The 27,898-nt window shown below is 34.4% G+C and overlaps 1 protein-coding gene across 4 annotated transcripts in view; it reads right to left on the reverse strand.

Annotated features, from left to right (window-relative positions):
- Window positions 1–962: 962 nt before the first annotated feature.
- ARHGAP5 (Rho GTPase activating protein 5) overlaps window positions 963–27,898 on the reverse strand; it is a 138,360-nt gene continuing 111,424 nt past the window's right edge. For all 4 annotated transcript variants that reach the window (XM_047795186.1, XM_047795188.1, XM_047795189.1 and 1 more), the window contains exons 4-7: window positions 15,174–15,251; window positions 11,998–12,129; window positions 10,067–10,172; window positions 963–4,414 (exon numbers count right to left, since the gene is read on the reverse strand). In XM_047795186.1, coding sequence (XP_047651142.1) covers window positions 4,087–4,414; window positions 10,067–10,172; window positions 11,998–12,129; window positions 15,174–15,251 — 644 coding nt within the window. In that variant the 3' untranslated portion in view covers window positions 963–4,086. The remainder of the gene's footprint in view (window positions 4,415–10,066; window positions 10,173–11,997; window positions 12,130–15,173; window positions 15,252–27,898) is intronic.

Raw genomic sequence — 27,898 nt, forward strand, 5'->3', positions numbered from 1 at the left:
ATAGGACGATGATGAGGTTCAACTGCATAGTGACTATTCCCAAAGTTCATTAGTTAGATTTTAACTGCTTTAAAAATATCATGGTACTTGGAACATATCTAATAATTGGGTATTGGATATGAGATGTTATTAATGCTTGTAGAGTTACACACAGATGCTACCATGCAAAATCAATTTTGAATAGTTCCTTCCCTTATTAAATCTTAGAAAATTTTATTTTCAGACATTTGATAATTTAAAAAGGCTGCTAAGAACTTCAAGAGTTCAAATACAATACAAACTTTTAAATGTCCCCTAAGTTTTGAAACAAATCAAAAACTGTTCAGCCTAAGAATTAAGGTACTTAATTAAAAGGACTAAAATCAAGATAAACATATACAATGGTTCAGGTCAAACCGACCTCACCAGATCCATAGAATCTGAATATATATACCCATAAAGTTTTACTTAATATTCATAAACCATAAAGAGAACAAAGAAGTTATATTCTTCAAAGTTAGCATCTCTGCTACAAACTAGAATAGACTTCAAAATATTTCCAGTGGCTCAAAAGAATGTCTAGCCACAGCTCAAAATTTAGATCCAGATAACATCTGAGTCTTAAATACCTGTGCAATCTTTTATCCTAAACATTTAAAAATTAAATTTTCATCTGTATGTATACATCCAGAATAAATTTTGGATCTCCTCTCACAGTACAGTAAAAGCTCAATAACACACTAATAAAACTTTCATCATGTTGATGTAATTTTAAAAAAAATTCTATTTTACAAAAAAATTAGTTTATTTTTACCAAGGAGATGGTAAAATTAAAGGCAACTATGACTTAAAATTACACAGCTTCTTATGTTTTATTCATAGCATTCTTTGTACAGAAGAAGCTTCACTGATATTTAATTTACTGCAGCATCCTGTTGGTGAAGCACAAAATTACATTAATTATAAACAAAGAAACAAAGTACTTTTGACTTTTTAAAATTATATATATATTTATATCCAGTTGACAAATAGCATCACAATTATTACTGTATAAAAAACTAAAAATCACCATGGAAGCTAAGGCCTAAGTTCTTATTCCAATTGTTCCCTTTGTTTCTATCTAATAGATATTAGAAATTAAATTCCAGTACCTCAAAAAAAAGGTCTACATTATTTACATACAGTATGGAAAATAAAAGCTGCTTTTTGGTTGAGTTAGATTGCTGTTACATTATTTACACTATAAATATTAGGGGGGAAAAAAGCACTACTAACAAATACCATTTCAAATGAAAACATATTGTGCCTGGAATTTTGTTCTAAAATTAATCATATATCCTAATAAGTATCTGTTGAATAAGATTTGATTTCCCATAAATCTACTGAAAATTTGAAACTATGCTTCTGTATATTGCTAATCTAGATACCATTAAGTACGATATTGTAATAACTACAAGTAATGAAGCTTAAATGAAACGATGGCAACATGTGTGTACATGGAATTTTATTTAAAACTGTAAAAGAGAATGCCTTTATGTTTACCCATAATTATGAGACTATCTAATATTCTTTTCATACTTTAAGAAGTCTCTTATATGATAGGTCCCTAAACAGTGAAACCTTTCAGTAACTTACCAGAAAAAAACTTTTAATTATATTATGTTGCTTTTAGAATTATTTTTCTAATATTTAAAAACATATCTAAACCCTTGGCAAAAACAAACACAATCAATTCAGTGTTAACAGACTGAGCTTTAAACCATACTTTAATTTTCAATTAACTATAACCTAATGGTTAACTGAACCAAAAGAAGAATTTTAAATGACCCCCGCTCTGAAGCTTTTCAAATCAACTTTAGAATGCATAGAAAAGTGGATAATTTTGGAGAAAGTGTAAAGTGGAAAATGTGAAAAATGGTAAATGCTAGTTTTAGTAACAAAAGTGGTACTAACTGCACATGAACGTTAAATTAACACAGTATAAAAGAGAATAGCTTAAATAAACTGGGATTCACATATTACAATAGCAAAGTTATGACCAAATGAACTGAAGACATGAACAATTCTGAAAATTCTCTTTTCAGCCTTCTTCTAAAAGAAATAGTCAGGCTTTTTTCCTGTACATAGTTTTGAGCTTTGTCTATACCATATATAGAAAAATAAATTCTTTAGCAATCTAGAAACAGTTTATAAAACTCTTAAAGTTTAATTTTCTTTGCCAGACATGCCAATGTTAAACTGACAGCTATAAATTAAAGCTATATAGACAATAGGTATAAGTAATATAGAACAAGTTAAGAATACTACATTTACCGGATTTTTCTTTTTAAAAATTACTGTACTTTCTTAATTCCTGTGTGCTTTGCAATAGGAATAATAGGGACTTTGTTTTCTTAGAAAAGATAATAACATGTAAGAGTATAACACAAATAAGATAATTTATAATATACATGTACTTCAACAGCAGCCTGGTTCATGTCAACATCTTGATTCTGAAGTTAAAATTAGAAGTACAATACCTAGGACATAACAGTTGGGAAAGACAATATTTATTTTAGGAAAAACATGGAGCAAATCAAACTCTTAGGAGCCTCAAATCTCAAAATCATCTATTTACTATAGTACATATAAGACAACCTTAAAATTGCAGTATGAATGAAGATTACAACATGGACCAAAGAATTTTTTCTTTACTACACAAAATATAACCTAGCAACAAAAAACAAGCCCTTTTTTTTTTTTCCCCCCCCTTTCTGGGGAAAAAAATGGCATGGTTTGATAATGAACAAATTTTGAATAAGGCCTAACAAAATTTACCTATGCCACTTATTCCGAAAATTTTATCCATTAATTTAGTGTTCTGGTGGTAACTTCACTGACAAAATATTTAATCCCCAAAGCAGCAGTCATTTACAGCAAATCTGGTACCAACATTAAAGGAAAAAAATTGGTTTAAAAAATGGTGTAAAAGCCATTTTGGATTTTAGTACAACATTATCACAGAAAAGAATATGAATACAGGTTTGCAACAATATATGTACATACTCCAAAGAGGCTGTCAGTACCCAAAGTATTTTTATTGCTATATTAGCAATGGATTTTGGGATATGGTTTTAAGGGCCACATAAAAATAGATTCAAGGGACAGATTAAATTGAAGTCCTAGATTAAAATGTTTGGTTTAAAGAATTTTCTACAACAAATTTCATGTTTATGTATGAAAAGTTATATAACCTTATATGAAAATGTCATGAAGTATTTTCTACACTACTAAATGTATTTCCCAAGAGGGAAAAAAATTAAAATATCTAAAATATATTAGATTAAGATTACAAGACCATAATAGATCTTTTGAACATGCATCTGTTTACAGAATTAACAGTATACAAGATGTTTGTTTCATTATGGACTATAAAGAAATGAGTTGGTGACAGCTATCCTTTGCACAACATTATCAACTCACTTTAGCCACAAGCATGTCCTTGGTATGTGTGTGTAAGAAATGTTCATTTACCCCATCAAATAATCCATAGGTTTACTTAGAAGATGAAGGTGCAGAAAGGTTAAGTGTATTTTTCCTTCTTTCAAATAACATCCCAAGCATGGCATAAGTAGCCTGAAATTAAAAAATACTTAACTGGGATTTTAGTTATCTACACAGACTGCTAAAAGTAAATTAAGTTGCTCAAATTAGCACATCATATAACAAAACCAGCCATAAAGCAGGCTGAAAAGCATTAAATGTTTCATATATGTGAATTTTTAAATCATTTAATTTCTATAGAAAAATTTTATTCACAATATAATGTGACAGAAAATGCCACAGGAATGATATACTGATTGCAATAAGGTTGCATGCAACAGCAGCTTTGTATTTTATAGCTATTTTTGTTTATAAAAATTAAACGTCTCCAGTCATGCTTATCACATGGTATTAGATTTGCAATGTAAATGAATAAGGAATACCATATATTTCAAAGAGAAAATGTCTCATCATTTTGAATGTGAATTACCTGTAAGAAACATGAAGTATACTACTGAACCCTGAAACATGCATGTCTATATTTGCTTTTTGTCCAATTTCAGGCTGTCTGCAATCACTTGCAACTTATATAATACCAAGAGGATCTGTCTGTAACTGTGGTTGTATCAGCTGAGGTTGCAATGGTGGTGGTAACTGAAGCGGTACCATTGGTTCCACCAATTGTCCTGGGTTTGAAGGTGGTGGAGGAGCCACAGTGTTCGCAGTTTCCACAATCTCTCCATTGTAAAAGAAAAACTGACACTGTTGAATGAATGTTTCAACAACAGACTGATGGATCTTGGTGGTAGACAGAAACTCTCGATTTTCAAAATCAGGTCTCATCAAAGTTGGCCAAAAACAGATGGATAAGTTGTCTGCTGTCATTAGGTTGACTTTATTTTGCTGACTAACTCTGAAATTATAAGAAAAAAAACAAATAAAAGAGTCAAAGCTCAGTGCAATTAAAGAATCCAAGAGCTAGATATTATTTTAGATGATTTAGTTTTACCTTTTGTTAATCTTAACTTCAAATTTAAAACTTTTTCTTCTTGTGCATTCCATGTTCAACTACATTCTCATAACAGAAGGGAGCAGTAGAATTCATTCCTTATGAGAATCAAAGATGGTCTTTACTTGGGAAAAACTATTATATTCTCTAACCATGATACTTTTCAACTTGCAAAAACAATTAACTTCCTAGAACTCCAAAAAACAATCTTTCCAATCATTAAGTACTCTGTACATTGTTACAAATTTAATTTCAATGACAAGAGTTCAGAGAAACACATACTCATATGATTTAACAATAAATAATTTACAAATGAACATATACTATTAACTATTTTACGTTTAGGCCTTTAAATATGTGAGCAGGAGTTCCCATCATGGCGCAGAGGAAACAAATCTGACCAGGAACCATAAGGTTGTGGGTTCGATCCCTGGCCTCGTTCAGTGGGTTAAGGATTCAGCATTGCCATGAGCTGTCATGTAGGTTGCCGATGGGGCTGGGATCCTGTGTTGGTGTGGCTCTGGTATAGGCTGGTAGCTGTAGCTCCGAATAGACTCCTAGGCTGGGAACCTCCATATGCCATGGGTGCAGCCCTAAAAAGCAAAATAAATAAATAAACAAACAAACGAGCAAGCACTACCTGTAATAAGCAAGAAATATAAGAAGCAAATCGTGAATTATAAATTATTAAATTGGGAGGAAATAAGTATTTTATCCAACCCTCTCATTTCATACAAAAAGAAACAGCCCAGTATACAAGGTAGGAAGAAAATCTTACACTTAAATTTACATTATCAAAAATTTAAAAAGTAAACCAAAAGACCCCCAAATACAACAGTTGCTCATCTGAGGTAAAATATGTGCTCTAAAAACATGTGTTCTGTCACAAAAGTTATTAATATTTGTTGAGACTAAATGAGAATATTCAGAATAAAATCAACTTTTTGTTAAGATTTAGCATATGATGGGGCCTAGTCAGGTGTGTCTATGTGATAGTGTACACCTACAAATTTAAAATGCACAAGTATGGGCTTCAAGTCTAATTGCTGAGTCGAAAAGTACAAAGGAAAGGTACCAAATCAGTTAAGATGAGGGTGACCACAAAGGTTTCCTGGAAGAGGCAATGTCTGAATTGAGTCAAGGGTGTTGGGAAAATGTTAAGAGTAATTCAGTCAAAACTGGTTCTTATATACTACAAAGCTACAGTAATCAAACAGTATAGTATTGGCACAAAAAAAGAGAGAGCCCAAAAATAAACCCATACACTTACAGTCAATTCATTTTTAATAAAAAAGGCAAGACTATACAGTGGAGAAAAAAAAATAGTCTCTTCAGCAAGTGGTACTGGGAAAGCTGGACAGCCACATGAAAATCAATGAAGTTAGAACACTCTCTCCCATCACATACAACAATTCACTCAAAATGGCTTAAAGACATAAATATAAAATATGACACCATAAAACTCCTAGAAGACAACAAAGGCAAAACATTCTTTGACATAAATTATACCAATGTTTCTCAGGTCAGTTTTCCAAGGCAATAGAAATAAAAGCAAAAATAAACAAGTGGGACATAATCAAACTTATTAGCTTTTGCACAGCAAAAGAAACCATAAGCAAAATGCAAAGACAACCTATAGAATGGGAAAAAATATTTGCAAATGATGCGACCAAGAGATTTATTTCTAAATATACAAACAGCTTATACATCTCAATATCAAATAAACCACCAATCAAAAAATGAGCACAAGATCTAAAGAGACATTTCTCCAAACAAAACACAGATGGCCAACAGGCACATGAAAAGATGCTCAAAATCACTAATTATTAGAGAAATACAAATCAAAATTACAATGAGGTATCACCTCACACCAATGAGAATGGCCATCACCAAAAAGTCTACAAATAATAAACACCAAAGAGGGTGTGAAGAAAAGGGAACCCTCCTTCACTGTTGGTGGGAATGTAAATTGGTACAGCCACTATGGAGGGCAGTATGAAGGTTCCTTAGAAAACTAAAAATAGAGATGCCATTATGATTTTGCAATCCCACTTGTGGGCATATATCTAGAAATGACAAAAACTCTGAATTGAAGATATAGGCACCCTAAAGTTTTATGGCAGCATGAAAGCAACCTAAGTGTCTTATAAATGGATAAAGATATGGTACACACATGTACGTACACACACACACACACACACACACACACACACACACACACACACACACACACACACACACACGGGAATACTACTCAGCCATAAAAAAGAACAAAATAATGCCACTTGCAACAACATGGATGGACCTAGAGATTATCATACTAAGTGAGGTCAAGTCAGAAAGACATATTTATTTGTGGAATCTAAAAAATTACATAAATGAACTTATTTATAAAATAGAAAAAGACTCAGACATAGAAAACAAACCTATGTTTACAAAAAAAGAAAGGATGAGGAGGGATAAATTAGGAGTTTGGGATTAACAAATGCACACTACTGTATATAAAACTGATAAAAAACAAGGTCTTACAGTATAGCACAGGGAAACATATTTAATATCTTGTAATAACCTATAATGGAAAAGAATCTAAAAAACAAAATACGTATGTATGTATATATGTATGTGTGTATGTGTATATATATGCAAATCATTTTGCCATACACTTGAAACTAACACAACATTGCAAATCAAATAATTCAATAAACAAACACCCCTCCCCCACTCCAGTGGTTCTCAGTATATATTAGAACCTTCTAGAGGGCCTGTTAAAACACACATTGATAATTACATCTGGGATGGGGCCTGAGAATTTGCCTTTCTAACAAGTTTCCAGGTGATGCTGATGCTGCTGGTTTGAGGACTAAATTCTGAGAAAGACTGAAGCAGTCACATTAAGATGTAATAAGGGACTAGGTACAAATTGATATTTTTGGTTAAATGCTATTAGTTTAATATAGTGGCACTTGGTGTGTACATGGTAGAAAAGGAAAGGAGATTTAACTAAATTAGAACTAGATCATTTATTATTAAAGAATTTGGATGTTGTCTTTCAGAATAAAACTAAGAAGAATATAACCAAAGAACAATTCCATGGGTTAACTTTGCAATTTGTCAACCATCCATTATGTATTTATTTATGATTTATTTCCTATACTGGAATGTAAATTTCATGAAATTTGTGACTATTTTATTCACTGCTATGTCTCCATAGTGCTTACAAGAATATCTAGCACAATGAGTATATCCATTACAATCTAGTGAAGTATTTCTTTTAAAATTTATGTCTGATGATATTATTTCTCTCTTCTACTCTCTAGTGGCTCCCCGTATCATTCAGAGTAACAATCATGCAATGCTTTTTTCATTGACAAAGTCTTGCTCCCAATCCTCACCCTATGAATGTCAATAGAACTCAATAGTGCACTTAGTGACATACATGAAAGCAATCTCCTTGACAGGAAAACATTTTGAGGACTGAAGCTAGTCAATGCGTTACTCTGAGTAGTACTGTTTTATTTTTCACTCTGCTCAAATCACATAGGCCTCTTTGTTGTTCCTCAATTCATCAAATATGCTGGGCTAGCACTGTGATTCTTTGAAAATGGTCTTCCCTTTGTTACTTTTCCCTACTGTTTTTATTATTGTTGTTGTTGTTTGTTTGTTAATTTTGCCACACCTGTGGCATGTGGAAGCTCCTGGGTTAGGGAGAGAACCTGTGCCACAGCAGTGACCCAAGCCACAGCAGTGACAATGCCAGATCCTTAACCTCCTGTACCACCAGGGAACTTTTTTTGGGGAATCCCTATTGTTTTTAATGAAGTCCAAATTCTTACTTCAGCACTAAAATCGGGTCAGACAAAAATGCATTCATGCACCATCCCTACACTCCGTATTGGGTAAGGTCTCCTACAGTACCCTGCACATATCTGTTAAACAGTGAGCCACTTGTATGGTAATTCTTCTTTCTTTTTTAAGGGCTGCACTTGTGGCACATGCAAGTTCCCAGGCTAGGGGTCGAATGTGAGCTGCAGCAAAGGCCTGGACCACAGCCATGGCAACACTAGATCTGAGCTACATCTGCAACCTATGCTGCAGCTTGTGGCAACACAAGATCCTTACCCCAATGAGTGAGGCTAGGGATCAAACAGCATCCTCACAGAGACAATGTCAGGTCCTTAACCTGCTGAACCACAAGAGGAACTATTTGTATGACAATTTTTAAAAGAGGAAATTCTACTAAGAATACTGCAGTGCTATGTGTGCTGGTATTTTCTCAGGGATGCAAACTTCAGAAAAGGGTTACTGGAAGTACTAATATAATTTTATGCTACATAGATGGTAACAACAAAACTTTAAATATTGGTTATTATTCTCTTTTAAGAGGTACAGACTGAAATGTATTTAGTATATACACTGACATTGTTAGTTAAAAAAAACCCAAACCCCAGTTCAATAAAATGTCAGTAGAAAATATGAAGGGTGTACTTTTGAAAAAAACTAGTACAAATACTAATAATTCTATTCAATCTCAGTAATAATTTCACAAGGTGTTATTCTCACATTTATAGTTGAGAAAATCAAGATTTAGGAAAGCTAAGGCCCAAGGCCACAGAACTCGAAATGTTTCAAACCAAGCCTATTTGAAAAAAAAAAAACCCAAAAATAAGAAAAATATAAGATTAAAAACCATAAAAACCCACCCAAGCCCTTTTTAACTCCACAGTCTTGGCCTTTACGTTATTACATAATATTAATACTGCCTTTCATTTAAAAAATGAAAGAGCATATTTTTAGAAAAAAGCATATTTTTAGAAAAAAGCATAAACTTAAAGCTTAATGTATTTAAAGCTTTTGATATAGGATTAATGTCCTGCATTTCAGTAACAATCAAGGTAGACAGTAATATGAATTCAAGCTTCTAATGAAATTTCACTATAAGGAATATCTAAACAAAATAAGCTAGACACACAAAAGAAACACAGTATAAAAAAAGGCAATTAAATCTCTTTTGGGGTGGGGGGGGGGCATGCCGGTAGCATGTGGAAGTTGTGCCAGGGATCAAAACCGAGCCATAGGAGGAACCCAAGAAGCTGCAGTGACAATGCCAGATCCTTAAGCTACTGTGCCATAAGAGAACTCCCAAACCTCTTAATAAGACTTGGATTCTAGACATAAGATATGTCACCTGGACATAGGATTTCTCTCTTTAAAACTCTATTTTTCCAACATCAAACAGGATAATTTGGTTAATTATCTAAATGTCCTTTCATAACTAAAATTCTAAGATTCTATAGAAGAGAACTGCTAAAGAACAGGAGAGACCAAAAAAATGTACTCACCACACTTAATTTATATAATCATTATATGTACAAAAGGGTCATATACTTTTCTTTAAACAAGCTGATGAAAAATCTATTTTAAAAATCCAGAAAAAATAATTCTGAGAACCAAAATTGAACATATGTTTAAATTAGTTGGTCTCCCTTTCTCTTATAGTCACCCAATTTATAAAGTTGCAGGTTTGAAGTGCATTTGCAAAAATGAAAAAGAAAATACCTGTTTAGATGTGTTATTATGTATCGGAATACGTCATAGTTAACAGGATGAAATTTCTTAACAATTTCTTTCAGTGCATGAAGACGTTCTGTTTTATCCGGTATTTCTGTAAAATTAAAGTATTGAGGAATTTGTGTGAAACTCATACATTAAAAAATATCAATAAAGCTTCTTGTTATGCTCACTGTATGAGATAATTAAGACTGTATGAAGCATATTAGGAGAGGTAAATAAAAAAACCAAGAAAATGTTCTAAAGAACCTGTTAATAAATACATTATCACCTGTTACAATAGCCTTTTCACAAGTAGAGCTAATAACTGAAAAGCAAGTCACTTGGGGATGGTAAAATGGGAAACGGTAAGTTAGTATTTTCTTAAGCAATTTGTATAACTACATAATGATTTAGAATTAATAAATTACCTATAAATCTGCCAGGCTCTTAATATTCAAGCTATAGTAGAGAGTAAATATTTTAGACTTTGTGAAAAGTAAAACTGCTCAACCCTGCAGGTGCTACACAAAAGAAGCCACAGATAATATGTTAACAGGTGTGACTGTGTTTCAACACAACTTTAAAAGTCTCAAAATCTTCATATAATTTTAACATGTCATAAAATTTTCTTTTTCTTATAATTATTTTCAACCATTTAAAAATGTTAAAAACCATTCTTAGCTTGCAAGCCTTCCAAAAACTGCTAGCAAGCTCATTTTGGCCTGTAAGCCTTAAGTTTGCAAACACCCGATTTAAAGTATCATCTTATACTTATTTACCTATTTTTTTCTTTTATACAGCCACACCTGCGGTATATCGAAGTTCCTGGGCCAGGGGTTGAATAGGATCTGCAGCTGAAGTCTACACCACAGCCACAGCAACTCTGGATCTGAGCTGCATCTGGGACCTACACAACAGTTTACCAGCAATGCCAGATCCTTAACCCACTGAAGCACAAGGGGAACACTACCATATCTTATAATTGATTTTGCTTAACAAATATCTTTCTTCACAATCAGTACAAGCATTTAACTCAGTTACTTTCTAAATTTATGCATTTATCAAACAAGATAACTGAAATGTGGTCTGCTGTAAATGGGAGAGAAGGGAATGCTTTACTGCTTACTCATTTATTCCAAAATAACAATGGGCTTTCTGGAGGAGGCGAACCTGTATTCCAACTTACGGTAGTAACATAACCAAGCACTGACAAAATTCTCATATATCACCTGTTACTTTTTAATCAGCCCTCAAAAATTTCCTAAGTAGGAAAGTTCTGACACTACAGTTTACGGTCAAGAAGGAAGAAAATCAAAGCTATCAACTGAACTATTCCTAGTTTACATACAAGAGTATATATAAGGAAACCGTATCTTGCGGCAACATAATGAAGTGGCTTTTAATAAAAAGAAAATTAATTGAGAACTTTAACAATCAGACTCATAAGAAAGTAGTCTTATTTTAAAAAGCTTGAAGACTTATAATCGAAAGGAGTCATTAAAGAGAATTATGAAACTACACTAATTTTAGCCATTTGGAACAGAGTGCAGATTAAGCACTGTGTTACTGGATACTGAAACAAAACTTCTGACTCATTTTCTGGTAAAAAATGAGTATTTGGTTAATAGAAACATCGGGATGAATGATGATGCCATAGATACATTCACTTGAAGAATTTTTTCTTGCAATGTCTTTGAGTTTGAATTAAAAAAACAAACCTCAAACTTCTAATACAATGATCTAACTTCTAGGATCACCTTGTCACACGGGAGGCTAGCTAAAACTTCATTTAAAGGAAAATACCTTTAAAAAACATTCTAGAAGCTAAATTTTTATTAGCTATATATTCTAGCAAATGACCAATTTTAACTCACAGAAATCAATGCACAAAATCCACTATCATCATCCCTCTGATAAAAAAGGAGGCTTACACTTACTTGCTGCTTCCAATAGATCTGGGTGAAGAGAATATGGAATTAAAGGATCTGGAAGATCTGCAAAGAAAGCTTTAAGAGCACCAGCTACAGCATTTACTGTTACTTCCATTGATACTAGACTGATATTATGATCTACAAGACAAAAAACAAAATTAAAATTTATAGTCTATACAATAAAATTAAAATTTATTACAAGAGAAGTAAGCTAAATAGGTACTTTTAGATTCAAAGACATTTAAGTGTTCTGATTAATCACATTTCTTTACAGGTTAATCCATCTCTCCCTCATTGTTTTTGTGCGGTATTTTGGCCACAACCATAGCATGTGTTAAGTTGCTGGGCCAGGGACTGAACCCAAGCTGCTGCAGTGACCATGCCAGATCCTCAACCTGCTGCAGCACAAGAGAACTCCTCTCATTGTTTTAATATAAGTTTGCCTGACAAACTATAGATTAAGGGAAGAGAAAGCAAGAATCATTTTTTGTTACAATAAAAAATGCTATTATGCTTATTAGTATATGAACAATATTAGTTTTCACATATCTCTTTCTCTGTTTTTTAAAAATCCTTCTTTTAAGTCATCTTGTTTACATAAGCTATTTAAAAAAGGCTATAAGGAAATAGACAAGATAGGAATCATGCATATAAATTCAGGTTTTGATCTTTTAACTTATACTTAAATTTTTAAGTATAAAACAATTCAAACACTTACCAGTGAAGTTCTGACTTAAAAAGAATGGAATTTAATAAAGGTATAATATAAGGTTAATCTGCTATTTAAAAAGTGATACTTTATTATAAATATAATGAATATTTATGATAGAAAATATATACTAATAAAAAAGGAAAAAATTATCCCCGGCACCCAGAGACAATCGTTTACACTTTAGCATGTTTCCTTTTAATCCTTGCTTGCTCATTAAAGAAATAAAAGACAGGAGTTCCCGTAGTGGCTCAGGGTTAATGAACCCAGCTAGTATCCATGAGGATGCGGGTTCGATCCCTGACCTTACTCAGTGGATTAAGGATTCAGTGTTGCCATGAGCTGTGGTGTAGGTTGCAGACACAGCTCAGACCCTGTGCTGCTGTGGTTCTGGCACAGGTCTGACTGGATGCCTAGCCTGGGAACCTCCATATGCCATGGGTGCAGCCCTAAAAAGAAGGAAAAAAAAAAAAGACAAATCATATATAGATTTTATTTTGGATTTCACTTTTAAGACATTATCCGTTATTAAAGCCACTTTTAAAAACTTTTTTTGGGGCAGCCAGGTAACATTTTGTTGTAATTTCAAACTTGCAGAAAATTTGCAAAAATAATAAAAATACAAAGAACTCATATATACCCTTAACCAAGAATCACCAATTACTTTTTGCCCTACATAAACAATTAATGGCTATAAAACATCCTCCCAGATTTAAAAATTTACATAATATTCTACTACTGAACATTGATTTATTTCATTTAAAAATATAAAGATGTTACAATAAAAACTTTTATGTACTAAAGCTTATTTTCTTAGGGAGGCTACATTCTTTGTAATAAAAGTTATTAGCCAATGAACATTTAATGTGGTGTCTGACACCGAAAACTGATCATGTGCATTATCTAGTTATTCCTCACTTACTCTTATAGCATTCCTCATCTAGATTTGAAAAAGCTGAGGTTGAGAAAGATTAACTTCATAGGTCACAAAGACACCCAGTTAAGTGGCAAAACCAGAAAGTCTAATTTAGAGACTGGTACTGGAATTAACTACTCTTCCTTTATTCTGGAAGTGAAACTGTACTGATTTCAAATGTAAAATCTAAAGTTTCTCTAAGAAAGTATTTTTTAAAAATGAAATACTAGATAATACTCTTTTAAAGCACGAAACACACACACACCACTCAACAACTGATGCTTTACCGTTTCAACACAATAAATCTTCATTATTTTACCTGGCTATCTAGTATTCTACTTACAAACATGAGTGGTCCCCCACCTTTAAAAAAAAATTACAAACAAGGCTGCAGTAAGTATCTTAGTATGCTTACACAAGGACTTCTGTAACATATATTTACAAATGGAACTTCCACAGCAAAGCTACCTTAAATACCCACAACCTACAGTGTACAATAAAATTGCTTGCCTACATCCTCGAGACAATCTTTTGCACTCTCATAATGAAATACATACAATCTATAAACCATAATGGAAAGGAATATTTACAAAAACAATATATATATGTGTATAACTAAGTCACTTTGTTGTACAGCAGAAATTAACATAACACTGTAAATTAACTATACTTCAATTTAAAATAAAGTTATGCTTAAAAATTTTTTTAGATACAGTCTTTTGTTTTAATTTTTATTTATCATTGACAGAAACTGAGCATATTTTCATGCTTGCTGATTGCTTTCTTCTGATATGAACTGCTTAATTAAGCAAAAAAATTCCACAGCCACTTCAAGTCTACAGTTTGTCTCCTGATTTTGTTTGCTTTATTCCCTGTTGTATACATAAGTTTTTCCTTTTTAGGCAATCCCGTTTATCATCTTGTTTATCATCATGCTTTCTAGGTGTCATATCAAGTTTAGGCCTCTCCCTATTCCAAGATTATAAATATATTCACTCATTCTTCTTCCTAGTACCTAGTTTTGACATTTTGCATTTAATCTTTGATCTCATATAGAATTTACTTTAATATGAGTAGGCAATTCAGATTTGTTTTAACGGTTTCTAACGGTTAGTTAGCTGGCCCAATACCATGAGTTAAAAAAAAAATTAAATTGCATCTTTAATTAAGTACCATCTCTAATATTACAAAGATAATGATGTGTCAAAACTCAATTTATTGCTTTTCAAATTCTGGTAATGGACTTACAGCTCTCTTGTTTCTTTTTCTTTCCTTCTTTTTTTTGGCCCTGCCCATGCTGTGTGGAAGTGTGGGGTTAGGGATCAAAACCATGCCACAGCAGTGACCTGCTGCAGGGACAACATCAGATCCTTAACCTGGTGTACCACAAGGGAACTCTGCTCTCCTATTTCTTCAGTCTGCTATCTATTCCATTAAACACATCTAATTCTACTTCATAACTTTCTCCCCTCAATATCCATATGCTTTGGAGGTTTTCATATGAAATTCCAAAAAAGAAAATAATAAAACAATGATTTTATGTAATTATCTTCTTACCTTGATCAAACTGCTTTTGAATATTATCTTGATCAGTTTTGTTTCCACTAACACGGTAGAGTCCCTCAGTACATAATCCTAAAAAAAAATAAATAAAAGTAGTAGACTTTTAAATGCGCATGTGTATCTAAAACAAACACCTAACTTTATGAACATCTTAGGGGCTTATAAAATATGATGGCAAAACACTTTTAATAAAGTATTTTTGAGCATTTCACTTAAAATAAATTCTTAATGAACTGTCTTAGTTTTAAACCATGTGGCTGCACAGGTCCAAGCAAAATGAGAAAAAACACATTTCTCCTTATTTCTTCCACACACAGCAAAAAATTCCTGAGCAATATATTAAAAAAGAAAGAAAGAAAGAAAGAAATCAAAAGACTGAAAAGTATAGAGGTGAACTGAATAGCAACCTTAGAACAACATGACAGTGCATTCCTTGGGTTTTCTTTTTGCCTCTTATATATCCTGAACCAGGCAATAAAGAAGCCTACAAACCCAGAAATAGCAATGACCACAGGCAAAAAACGAAAAACAAAACAAACGCAAACACTCAAAACGGCACTCAGAAAACCAACAAGAAACGTCTGCTCTCCCTAGTGAAAAGGATTGGGAAAAGTGCTGCCTAGCAGGCAATAACTTTTTGCTATTTGCCCTTACTCCAGCTAAACACCATGGAACCCACACCTCTTCAATCATACTGGTGGCAACCAAGTGAGGAGACTAGAATTCTACCTCTGCCAGCAGTAACAAAGGTTCCCCTTGTGCTCTGTAGTGTCAGAAGGGTCAAAGCAAAGAGCTTGGACTTCTACAACACCTTGAGGTAAGAGGTATCACATGGTATTCAACAGAGGCCGGTGGAGATCAAGTACAGAGGGGAATCTACCCTCATCTACACTCCCCAATACCTTTTGTGCTTTTTAGCGCCACACCTGAAGCATATAGAAGTTCCCAGGTTAGGGGTCAAGTTGGAACTGCAGCTGCTGGCCACAGCCACACCAATGCGGGATCCAAACTGTGTCTGTGACAGACATCACAGCTCATGGCAATGCTGGATCCTTAACCCACTGAGCAAGGCCAGGGACTGAATGCGCATCCCTCATGGATACCAGTCAGGTTTGTTACTGCTGAGCCAAAATGGGAACTCCCACCTCCCACTTTGAGGTAATGAGTTAGCCTTCCTTCGGAGCTACAGCAGAGTAAGAGGAAGCCTACTAAAATAGATTTAAATAAGACCCAGTTTCATAGCAAGGTATCCAAAATGCCCAGAATACAATGATAATAAAACTAAAATCTTTCATCATACCAAGAACCAAGAAAATCTCAACTTGAATGAGAAAAAGACTATTAACAGACACCAGATGTCAGTGGTGGAAATATCTGACAAAGATAGAGCATCCACCATAAAAAAACAATTATAAACACATTTGAAACGAACTTCCCAATAGAAAGTTTCAGCAAGGAAACAGAAATATAAGGAACAACTAAATGGAAATTTTAGAACTAAAAAATACGATAATGGAAACAACAAATTCAGTGAATGGGATCAATAGTAGAGATGACAGGGTAATAAGTGAATCTGAAGACAAATAATTAGAAATTACTCAACCTAAAGAATATAAAGAAATCAGACCAAAAATTAAAGAGCCTCAGAATGTTGCAGGACAATAAGAAAGAGACTCAATTTGATATGGTATTATGAAATGTCTTATCACAAGCAGAAAAAAAAAAATCAATAGAAAGGTATATTTTGTCCAAATTATTCCTGGACCAATGTCAAGGCCTTTGCATGGGACAATATATTAATTCCTTCTAATTTTTCATTAGATTAACTTATTTTATGGTATTTTATTTTGCAAGTATCTCTTTTTTTTTCTTTTTGCTTTTTAGGGCCACACCCCTGCCTATGGAGGTTGCCAGGCTAGGGCTCAAATTGGAGCTACAGCTGATGGCCTACACCACAGCCACAGCAATGCCAGATCCAAGCCGTGTCTGCAACCTTCACCACAGCTCACGGCAACACCAGATCCTTAACCCACTGAGCGAGGCCAGGGATCAAATCCGCAACCTCATGTCGCTTCCACTGCACCACAACTGGAACTCCTGCAAAAGTCTTTATATATGAAGCTATGAAAGGGGAACAAAGTGTATTTCATCCTGGGGGGAAAAAAATCAATATTCAAAAATTCATGAACATAAGGGAGTAAAATCCACTGACAAGAGTTTCACAGATCAAAATTATTAAATCCTACACTTGAACTTTAGCGAAGAACTATGGCAGACACCACTAAATAATAAAAATTATTGTCATCTACAGTGGGACAAAATGACATCCTACCTAACGGATACAATGAGCTAATAAGGATACAATTATCACTTTGGTGATATTTCTAACAAAAATGCATAATTTGAATCTAATAATGAAGAAATAGGAACTTCTAAATTGAAGGAGAAAGAAAAGACCCACTTGTATAGTAAAATGCCAGCCAATAAACACGAAATTTAAGAGATTTAAAAATTCATCAATGGAAGCTAAAACTAGTGGCTGAAAGTCTGATGATAATCTCAAAGCCAAAAAAAAAAAAAAAAAAAGGCTGAGCAACTCTTCTAAATTAAAAGTGCTAAAAAAGACATGATTACTAAATTAAGCATACCTATATTAGATTCTGGACTATCACTCTAATAAAGTATTTAAGATGATGAAAATATCAACAATGCTGATGAGATTGAGAAAAAACTTTGCTAAATGAAAATTATAAGGAGCTTAATCATACCTGCTAAAAATCCTGTATTCAATTTATTAAAAACTGAGTTATATGAAAAAAAAAAAAATCTCAACAATCCAGATGTGAATTATCCATGTTTAAGACTTCAATCACCCAAAGTAATTATCCTAGGCCTCCAAGTAATAAAGGCATTAGAAATCTAAATCTAACTCAGTATTCTAAAACTATATTTAAAATAACCTTTTAACCAAGTATCATCATCTTTTTTTCTTTTATTAGAAAGGTAACCAAACCTTATACTTCAAAGAACTCTTGATATCTGAAGTTCTAAAATGGTCTAAGTTCTGTTTGAGTTATTAATAGGCACAAAAGAAGGGTTTCACTGAACTCATAAAACAGGTTACAAAGGATAAAGGAGAAGGTGTGTAAATAATCCACAAATTAGATAAATATGTCCATGGGAGATGGCATCAGCAAAAGAGATGGAGAAAGGAATTTTGGGGCTTTGTTCCCCCACAAAATCCACCAATGAGTAGTCCGAAGTGTCAGAATCAACTTTTGCTGAATTCTGGAATCTAGTTTTTTAAAAAATCACAAGTATAAGGCTGAGTGAAGAAAGAAACTTTAACCTGTCCCTGCACCCCACCCCCCATCTTAGATTGGCAATGATCATAAGGAAGGCAGCTCGCACTGTGGGTTTAAGTTGCAAGTGCCAGAGGCAGAAACACCAATCTTATTTTCAAAGAACTGTAGTTGTGGATTTTGACCTGCCTGGTAACTCCCAGAAGAAACAGCACAGAGGCTTGCCTATGTTTCACTGTATTAAAATATTCAAAAACTCTTATTTTGAACCAAAAAATTAAAAGACATGGAAAGAAGCAAAACAGTATGGTTCATTCCAGGAAAAAAAAAAAGTCAATAGAAAAGTGTCCACCAGGAAACCTAGTCACTGAATTTACTAGACAAAGAATTTAGATTAACCTTTTAAAATGCACAAAGAGCTACAGGAAACCATGAACAAAGAGTTAAAGAAAACCAGAAGAGCAGTTCCTGTTGCAGCACAGCGGAAATGAATCCGAGTAGGAACCATGATGTTGGAGGTTCAAACCCTGGCCTCACTCAGTAGGTTAAGGATCTGGCATTGCCATGAGCTGTGGTATGGGTCACAGACATGGCTCGTATCAGGCATAGCAGTGGCTATGGCGTAGGCCGACAGCTGTAGCTCTGATTCAGTCACTAGCCTGGGAACCTTCATATGCTGTGGGTGTGGCTAAAAAGCAAAAAAAAAAAAAAAAGAAAAAAAAGAAAAAAGAAAAAGAATAAAGAAAAACCAGGAGAATGACTTACCAAACAGAGGTTATCAATAAATATACAGAAATTATAAGAACACCAAAATCTGGAACTGAAAAGTATAATAACTACAATGAAAAACATACTAGAGTGTTTTAACAGTGAATTTTAGCAGGTAGAAGAAACAATTGATGAACTTTAAGATTAGTTAAAGTTTTCCAGTCTAGGAAAAAAGAAAGAATGAAAAAAAAAATGAACACAGCCAAAGAGACTTCTGAGATTCTAATAAGCATACCAACACATGCATATAAGCTTTCCCAGATGTGAAGAATACTATGTGAAAAAACAACGGCTGAAAATTTCCAAATACGAAAAAGAAACCTACAAATCTATAGATCCAAGAAGTTCAATGAACTGAAAACAGGATGAACTTACAGATAGCTATACTGCAAGAAACAAGAGAATCAAGCAACTTGTTGTATACTAGGAATTCACAATAAGATTAACAGCCTATCTCCCTTCAGAAACCACAGACTTTAAAGGGCAATATAGGGTGATATAAAGTCCTGAAGCAAACTATCAACCAAGAACTCTGAATCTATCAAAAAAAAAAAGCATTCAAAAGTAAAGGAGGAAATTAAGAAGGTGGAGTTGAAGGACCAGAGATCACCTTCTCTCATGAAAATAACAAAATCACAACCAACTACTGAGAACCTTCAACAAAACAGAGACTAGAAACTATCAAAAAGATATCCTACTCCAAAAGACTGAGAGGAGGCCAAATCGAGACAGTAAGAAGGGCGATTAAAAGATATAAGCAACTACATATCTGCTGGGTGGGCGGCCCACAGACGGGAAAGTGACTATATTACAGAGGCTCACCCATGGGAGTGAGAGTTCCAAGCCCCACATCAGGTTCCCACTCCTGGGGGCCTGGGATTGGAAGGAGGAGTCAACAGAGCAATTGGCATTGAGGGCCAGTGGGGCTTCTGCAAAGGAGCTCCACGGGACTGGGGGAAATGGAGACTCCACTCTTGAAATGTGCACACAGGCTTTTGTGTGCACTGGGTCCCAGGGCAAAGCAGACACTTCATAGGAATTTGGGTCAGACATACATGAGGTTTTAGACAATCACCTGGGAAAACAGGGGGTGACCATAGCTCATTTTGAGGGAAGGACACTGGAGGCTAAGGTCTTGGGGATAATTACCAGGGTGAACTCTTCTATAGGTGGCCATACTCTTCTAGAGGTGGCCATTTTGGAAAAATCTGGCCCAACCCATCAGGGCCGAGGAGCGTCAGACCAAACAACAAGCCAGGGGGGAACACAGCCCCACCCATCAGCAAACAGGCTGCCTAAAGACTCCCCCCCCCACCCCACCCCCCAGACACACGGCTGCCTCTAATCACACCCAAAGACAAAGGCCCATCCACCAAAGGAATAAGCATTAGCTCCACCTACCAGTGGGCAGGTACCAGTCCCTTTCATTAGGAAGCCTGCAGCAAGCCCCCATACTAACTTCAGCCAAAGGGGAACAGACACCAGAAGCAAGAAAGGGTACAACCATATTGTGTACAAAAAGGATATCACACTAAAAATCTATACAAAACGAAAAAGCAGAGAATTATGACTCAGATATAGGAACAAGAACAAACCCCAGAAAACAGTTAAGTGATCTGGAGATTACCAAACTTCATGAAAAAGAATTTAGACTAATGATAGTAAAGATAATTCAAGATCTTGGAAATAAATTGGAGGCAAAGATTCATAAATTACAAGAAACAATGAACAAAGAAATAGAAGATTTAAAGATGAAGTGAGTAGAGATACAAAATACAATAACTGAAATAAAAAATTCACTACAAGTAAGCAACAGAAGGCAGAACAATGAATATGTGAGGTGGAAGACAGAATGGTGGAAATCACTGACACAGAATGGAAAAGAGAAAAAAGACTGAAAAGAAATGAAGACAGCCTAAGAGAAATCTGGGACAACTGTAAATGCATAAACATCCATATTATAGGGGTGCCAGAAGACGATGAGAGGAAGAGCCAGAGAAAATATTTGAAGAGATAATAGCTGAAAACTTCCCAAACATGGGGAAGGAATAACTCACTCAAATCCAGGAAGCATAACCACCATATAAAACAAATCCAAGCAGGAACACCCCAAGACACATTTAAATCAAACTGACCAACATTAAATACAAAGAGAAAATACTGAAAGCAGCTAGGGAAAAGAAACAAATAACATACAAGGGAACCCTGACACAGTTATTAGCTGATTTTTCAGCAGAAACCCTCTAGGACAGAAGGTAGTGGCACAATATACTCAAAGTGAGGAAAGGAGAAAACCTCCAACCAAGATTACCCAGCAAGGCTCTCTTTTCAGATTTGAAGGAAAAATCAAAAGCTTTACAGACAAGCAAAAGCTAAGAGAATTCAGCACCACTAAACCATCTTTACAACAAATACTAAAGGAACTTCTCCAGGTAGAAAAGAAAAAGCCCCAACTAGAAACAAAAATATTACAAATGAAAAGGCTCACCAGTAAAGGCATACATATAATAGTAAAGGTAGGAAATCATCCACACACAAATATGCTACCAAACCCAGAAATCATGAGGAGGGTACAAATGCAGGATACTGCAGATGCACTTGCAATTAAGAGACCAACAATCTGAAACAATCTTGTGTATATATATATATAGGCTCAGATATCAAAACCTCACAGTAAATGCAAACCAAAATTCTACAATAGATACACAAATAAGAAAAAGCAATCCAAACACAACACTGTCATCAAACCACAACAGAAGAGAACAAGGGAAGAAAAAAGACCAACAAAAAGAAAACCAAAACAATGAATAAAATCGCAGTAAAAACATACATTATCAGTAATTACCTTAAATGTAAATGGACTAAATGTCCCAACCAATAGACATAGATTGGCTGAATGGATACAAAAACAAGACCCTTATATATGTTGTTTTCAAGAGACATATTTCGGTTCTAGGGACACACAAATCGAAAATGAGAGGATGGAAGAAAATATTCCATGAAAGAAGAAATCAAAAGAAAGCCAGAGTAGCAATACTCACTTAAGACAAAATAGACCTTAAGAATGTTACAAGAGACAAAGAGGGTCATTATACAATGATCAAAGGATCAGTCCAAGAAAAAGATACAACAAATGTAAATACATATGCACCTAACATAGGAGCATCTCAATATATAAGGCAACTGGTCACATCCTTAAAAGGAGAAACTGACAATAACAGGATAATAGTGGGGGACTTTAACACCCCACTCACAACACCTAACAGATCATCCACACAGAAAATCAACAAAGAAACACAGGCCTTAAATAAGGCATTAGATCAGATAGACTTAATAGATACCTATAGCATATTCCACCCAAAAACAGCAGAAAACACATTCTTCCCAAGTGCACATGGAACATTCTCTAGGCTAGATCACATTCTGGGCCACAAATCAAGCCTCAGCAAATTTAAGAAAACTGAGACAATCAAGCATCTTTTGTGACAACAATGCTTTAAGACTAGGAATCAACAAGAAAAAAAAAAAACCTGCAAAAAAACCCACAAATGTGGAAACTAAACAACATGCTACCAAACAACCAACAGACCACTGAAGAAAACAAAGAGGAAATTAAAAAATACCTAGAAGCAAATGACAACAAAGACACAACAATCCAAAACCTACGGGATATAGCAAAATAAATTTAAGAGGGAAGTTTATAGCATACAAGCCTACCTCACGAAACAGGAAAAATCTCTAATAAAAAAAAACCTAACTTTGCACCTAAAGCAACTAGAAAAAGAACAGGCAAAACCCAAAGTTAGCAGAAAGAAATCAGAGTAGAAATCAATGAAATAGAAACAAAAAATACCATAGAAAAGATCAATGAAACTAGAAGCTGGTTCTTTCAAAATATCAACAAAATCGATAAACCCTTAGCCAGACTCAATTATTAAACTGAGAGTGGACTCAATTTAATAAAATTAGAAATGAAAAAGAAGTTACAACAGACGTCACAGAACTATAAAGGATCATAAGAGACTTCTACAAGCTACTATATGCCAATAAAACGGACAACCTTAAAGAAATGGACATATTCTTAGAAAGGTACAATCTTCCAACACTAAACCAGGAAGAAATTAAATTAAAAAAAAGAGTACTGAAATTGAAACTGATTAAAAAAGTTTCAACAAACAAAAGTCCAGGACCAGGTGGCTTCACAGGTGAATTCTATCAAATATTTAAAGAGTTAACACCTATCCTTCTAAAACTATTTCAAAAATTGCAGAGGAAGGAATACTCCTAAACTCATTCTATGAGGCTACCATCACCCTGACACCAAAACCAGACAGGGATACCACAAAAAAAGAAAATTACAGGTGAGTATCACTGATGAACACAGATGCAAAAATCCTCAACAAAGTACTAGCAATCCGAATCCAGCAATACATTAAAAGGATTGTACATCATGATCAAGTGGGATTTATCCCAAGGATGTAAGGATTTTTCAATATCTACAAATTAATGAGTGTGATACACCACATTAACAAATTGAAGAATAAAAGCCAGGAGATTCTCTAGATGCAGAAAAAGCTTTTGACAAAATCCAACACCCATTTCTGATAAAAAACCTTCCAGAAAGTGGGCATAGAGAGAACCTACTTCAACATAATAAAGGCCATATATAACAAATCCAAAGCTAACATCCATCACTCTCAAAAATGGGAAAAAAGCTGAAAGAATTCCTGCTAAGATCAGGAACAAGACAAGGATGTGTGCTTTTGCCACTACTATTACAACATAGTTTTGGAAGCCCTAGCCATGGCAATCAAAGAAGAAAAAGAAATAAAAGAATCCAAATTGGAAAGGAAGAAGTAACACTATTAGTGTTTGCAGAAAACAAGACACTATACCTAGAAAATCCTAAAGACACTACCAGAAAACTGTTAGAGCTCATCAATGAATTTGGTCAAGTTGTTGGACACAAAATTAATACAAAGAATCAACTGCATTTCTATATACTAACAAAAAAAGATCAGAAAGGGAAATTAGGGGAAAAAATTCCATTTTACTGTAACATCAAAAAGAATACCTAGAAATAAACCTACCTAGAGACAGAAGACCTGTACTCTGAAAATGACTACACTACCCAAGCCAATCTACAGATTCAATATAATCCCTATTCAATTAACAATGGCATTTTTTACAGAACTAGAACAAAATACCTCAAAGTTTGTTTGGAAGCACAAAAAACCCTGAATAGCCAAAGCAACCCTGAGAATGAAAAATGGAGCTGGAGGAACTAGGCTCTCTGATTTCGGATTATATTGCAAAGCTACAGTCACCAAAACAGTATGGTACTGGCACAACAATAGAAATATACATATTGGAACAGGATAGAAAGCCCAGAACTAAACCCACACACACAATCAACTTATCTATGACAGAAAAGGCAAGAAAATACAATGGAGGAAAAAAACCAGTCCTTTCAGTAAGTGGTGCTGGGAAAACTGGACAACGTCATCCAAAACAAGGAAATTAGAATATTCTCTAATACCACACACACAAATAAATTCAAAATGGATTAAAGACCTAAAGGTAAGACCATATACTATATAAAACTCAGAAGAAAACAAAGGCTGAACACTCTCTGACATAAATCACAGCAAGATCCACCTCCTAGAGGAATGACAATACAAATAAAAATAAACAAAGTGGACTTAACTTGAAAGGTTTTTCATAGCAAAGGAAACCCTGAACAAAATGAAACGACAACCCACAGAATGGGAGAAAATATCTGCAAATGAAGCAACTTCAAGGGATTAATCTCCAAAATATATAAATACCTCCTGCAGCTCAACACCAAAAAAACCCAAAGAACCCCATCAAAAAATGGGCAGAAGATCTAAACAAATCATTAGTTATTAGAGAAATGCAAATCAAAACTACTATGAGGTACCACCTTACGCCAGCCACAATGGCCATCATCAAAAAGTCTACAAACAATAAATGCTGAAGAGGGTATGAAGAAAAGGGAATCCTGTTAAGCTGTTTGTGGGAATGTAAACTGGGTGCAACCACTATGGAAAACAGTATGGGGATTCCTCAAAAAACCAAAAATAAAATTACCATGTGATCCAGCAATCCCACTCCTGGGCATCTATCAGGAGGAAACCATGACTCAAAAAGATACATGTACCCCAATGTTCACTGCAGCACTGTACACAATAGCCAAGACATGGAAGCAACCTAAACGTCCGCTGACAGGAGTGGATAAAGATGTGGTACATATATACACAATGGAAAATTAGCCATAAAAAGAAATGAAATTATGACATCTGCAGCAACATGCATGGATGTAGAAATTGTCATGCTAAGTGAAGTTAGTGAGACAGTGAGATCCACGGTCTCACAGAAATGTTGTAAAATTAGGTTTTGATAATGGTTGTACAACTATAAATATGACAACTTTATTGAATTAAAACAAATAAATAATATGTATGTATAGAAAGATGCTCCTAACGAAAAAATAAAGGAGGAGTTCCTGTTGTGACTCTATGGGTTAAGAACTAGATACAGTGTCCATGAGGATGCAGGTTCAATCCCTGGCCTTGCCCAGTGCATTAAGGATCTGGCATTGCCATAAGCCGCAGCACACCTAGCCTATATGGCTTGGTTCTGGTGTTGCTGTGGTTGTGGCATAGGCTGTCAGTTGCAGCTCCAATGTGACCTCTAGCCTGGGACCTTCCATATGCCACAGGTATGGCCCTAACAAAAATTAAAAATTAAAAAAAGTTCTATATACATTGCAGGTACAGCCTTAAAAAGAAAAAAAGAAAAAAAAAAGGGTGTAGGGAAATTAAGATATTCTTAGATAAACAAATGTTGAAGGAATTCACCAAAAGTAGACATGTCCTACAAGAAATGCCAAAGGAAGTCCTTCAGGTTGAAATGGAAGAGTGTCAGTAACCTGAAGTGACATAAAAAAAAGTTAACAAAATTAAAGGTAGTTACATTGGTAAATACAAAAGCCAGTAGTAGTAGTATATTCTTGATTTGTATCATTTCCTTTTGTTCCTGTAAGATTTAAAGGAAATGCATTAAACAAAAATTATAAACCTATGTTAACAGGGACATGTATAAAGATGGAATTGTCTGATGATAACATAAAGGTATAGGAGAAAGCACTATAAAGAAATTTTTCAAAGTTACTAAAAGAGTTAATTTTAAAGAAAATCTGATTGATATAAAATTAAGATGTCAATTATATCTTCTAGGGTAATGACTAAGAAAATAATTTTAAAATCTGCAGGGGGGAAAAAAACAAGAAAGGTATAAGAAAGGTACACCAGGAAAAAAAATTTAAAAAGAAAGCAGTAATAGAACTTCATGACTCAAGTGTACCACAAGATATTCACTATAGTTTCAAAAACACAAATATGCTGACTATAAAAAGACGGAAAAATATATCCCACGCAAATAGTAATAACCAATACCTGGGCGGTTACCGTAATATCAGAAATAGTACTTTAAGACAAAAATTGCTTCAAGAAACACTGATTTGAGGGGTATTATACATTGGTGACAGGGTTGAGTCTCAAAATACATCAAGCAAAAACTGAGAGAATTGAAGGGAGAAAGAGTTCAACTCTAATAGTTGGAGGCTTCAATACACCACCTCAATAATGCAAAGAGCAACTAGAGAGATGACCAAGAAAACAGAAAACTTGACCACCACCATAAACCATCCAGACAAATACACAGCATTCCACTCAACAACACAATACACATTCTTCTAAATGCATACTGAACATGCTCCAGGACAGACTGTTGGGTCACAAAACAAGTCTAAATAAATTTAAAAGTTATGAAATAATACAAAGTATGTTTTTTGACCATGAAAGAATGAAACTAGGAATCAAGAACAAAAGGAAAATCCACAAATATGTGGGAATTAAACATGCTCTTAACCTGTGAATGGATCAGAAAAGAAACTATAAGTGAAATTAGAGAACACTTTAAGATGAATAAAAAGAAAGCCACATCCCCAAACCCACTGGATGCAAGAACAGTGGTGAGAGGAAAATCTGTAGTTGTAAAACCCTACATTAAAAATTAAGAAAACCTTGGAGTTCCTGTTGTGGCTTAGTGGTAACGAACCAGACTAGTATCCATGAGGACTCAGGTTTGACCCCTGGCCCCGTTCAGTGGATTGAGGATCTGGCGTTGCTGTGAACTGTGGTGTAGGATGCAGACGGGCTCAGATCTCTCAATGGTATGGCTGTGGCACAGGCTGGTAGCTATAGCTCTGATTAGACCCCTCGCCTGGGAACTTCCATATGCTGTGGGTACATCCCTAAAAAGCAAAAAAAAAAAAAAAAAAAATTAAGAAAATCTCAATCATAAGGTTAGGTTCCCTTTCAAGAAACAGAAAATGAATAGCAAGCTAAATTCAAAGGTAATGGAACCATGGAAATAATAATAAAAACAAAGGATATGAACAAATAGAAAGTAAAAAACAGAATCAACAAAGATAGCTGCTTCTGTCACTTTTTAATACACATTGTACTGGAGTTCTGCTTACATTAGGCAAAAAAAAAAAAAGGAATATGAAATGTTAAAAGATAACTTACTCCCAAGTGTTGATGACATTACTTACTAAATATA

This window comes from Phacochoerus africanus, chromosome 9, assembly GCF_016906955.1.
Source record: "Phacochoerus africanus isolate WHEZ1 chromosome 9, ROS_Pafr_v1, whole genome shotgun sequence".
NCBI lineage: Eukaryota > Metazoa > Chordata > Mammalia > Artiodactyla > Suidae > Phacochoerus > Phacochoerus africanus.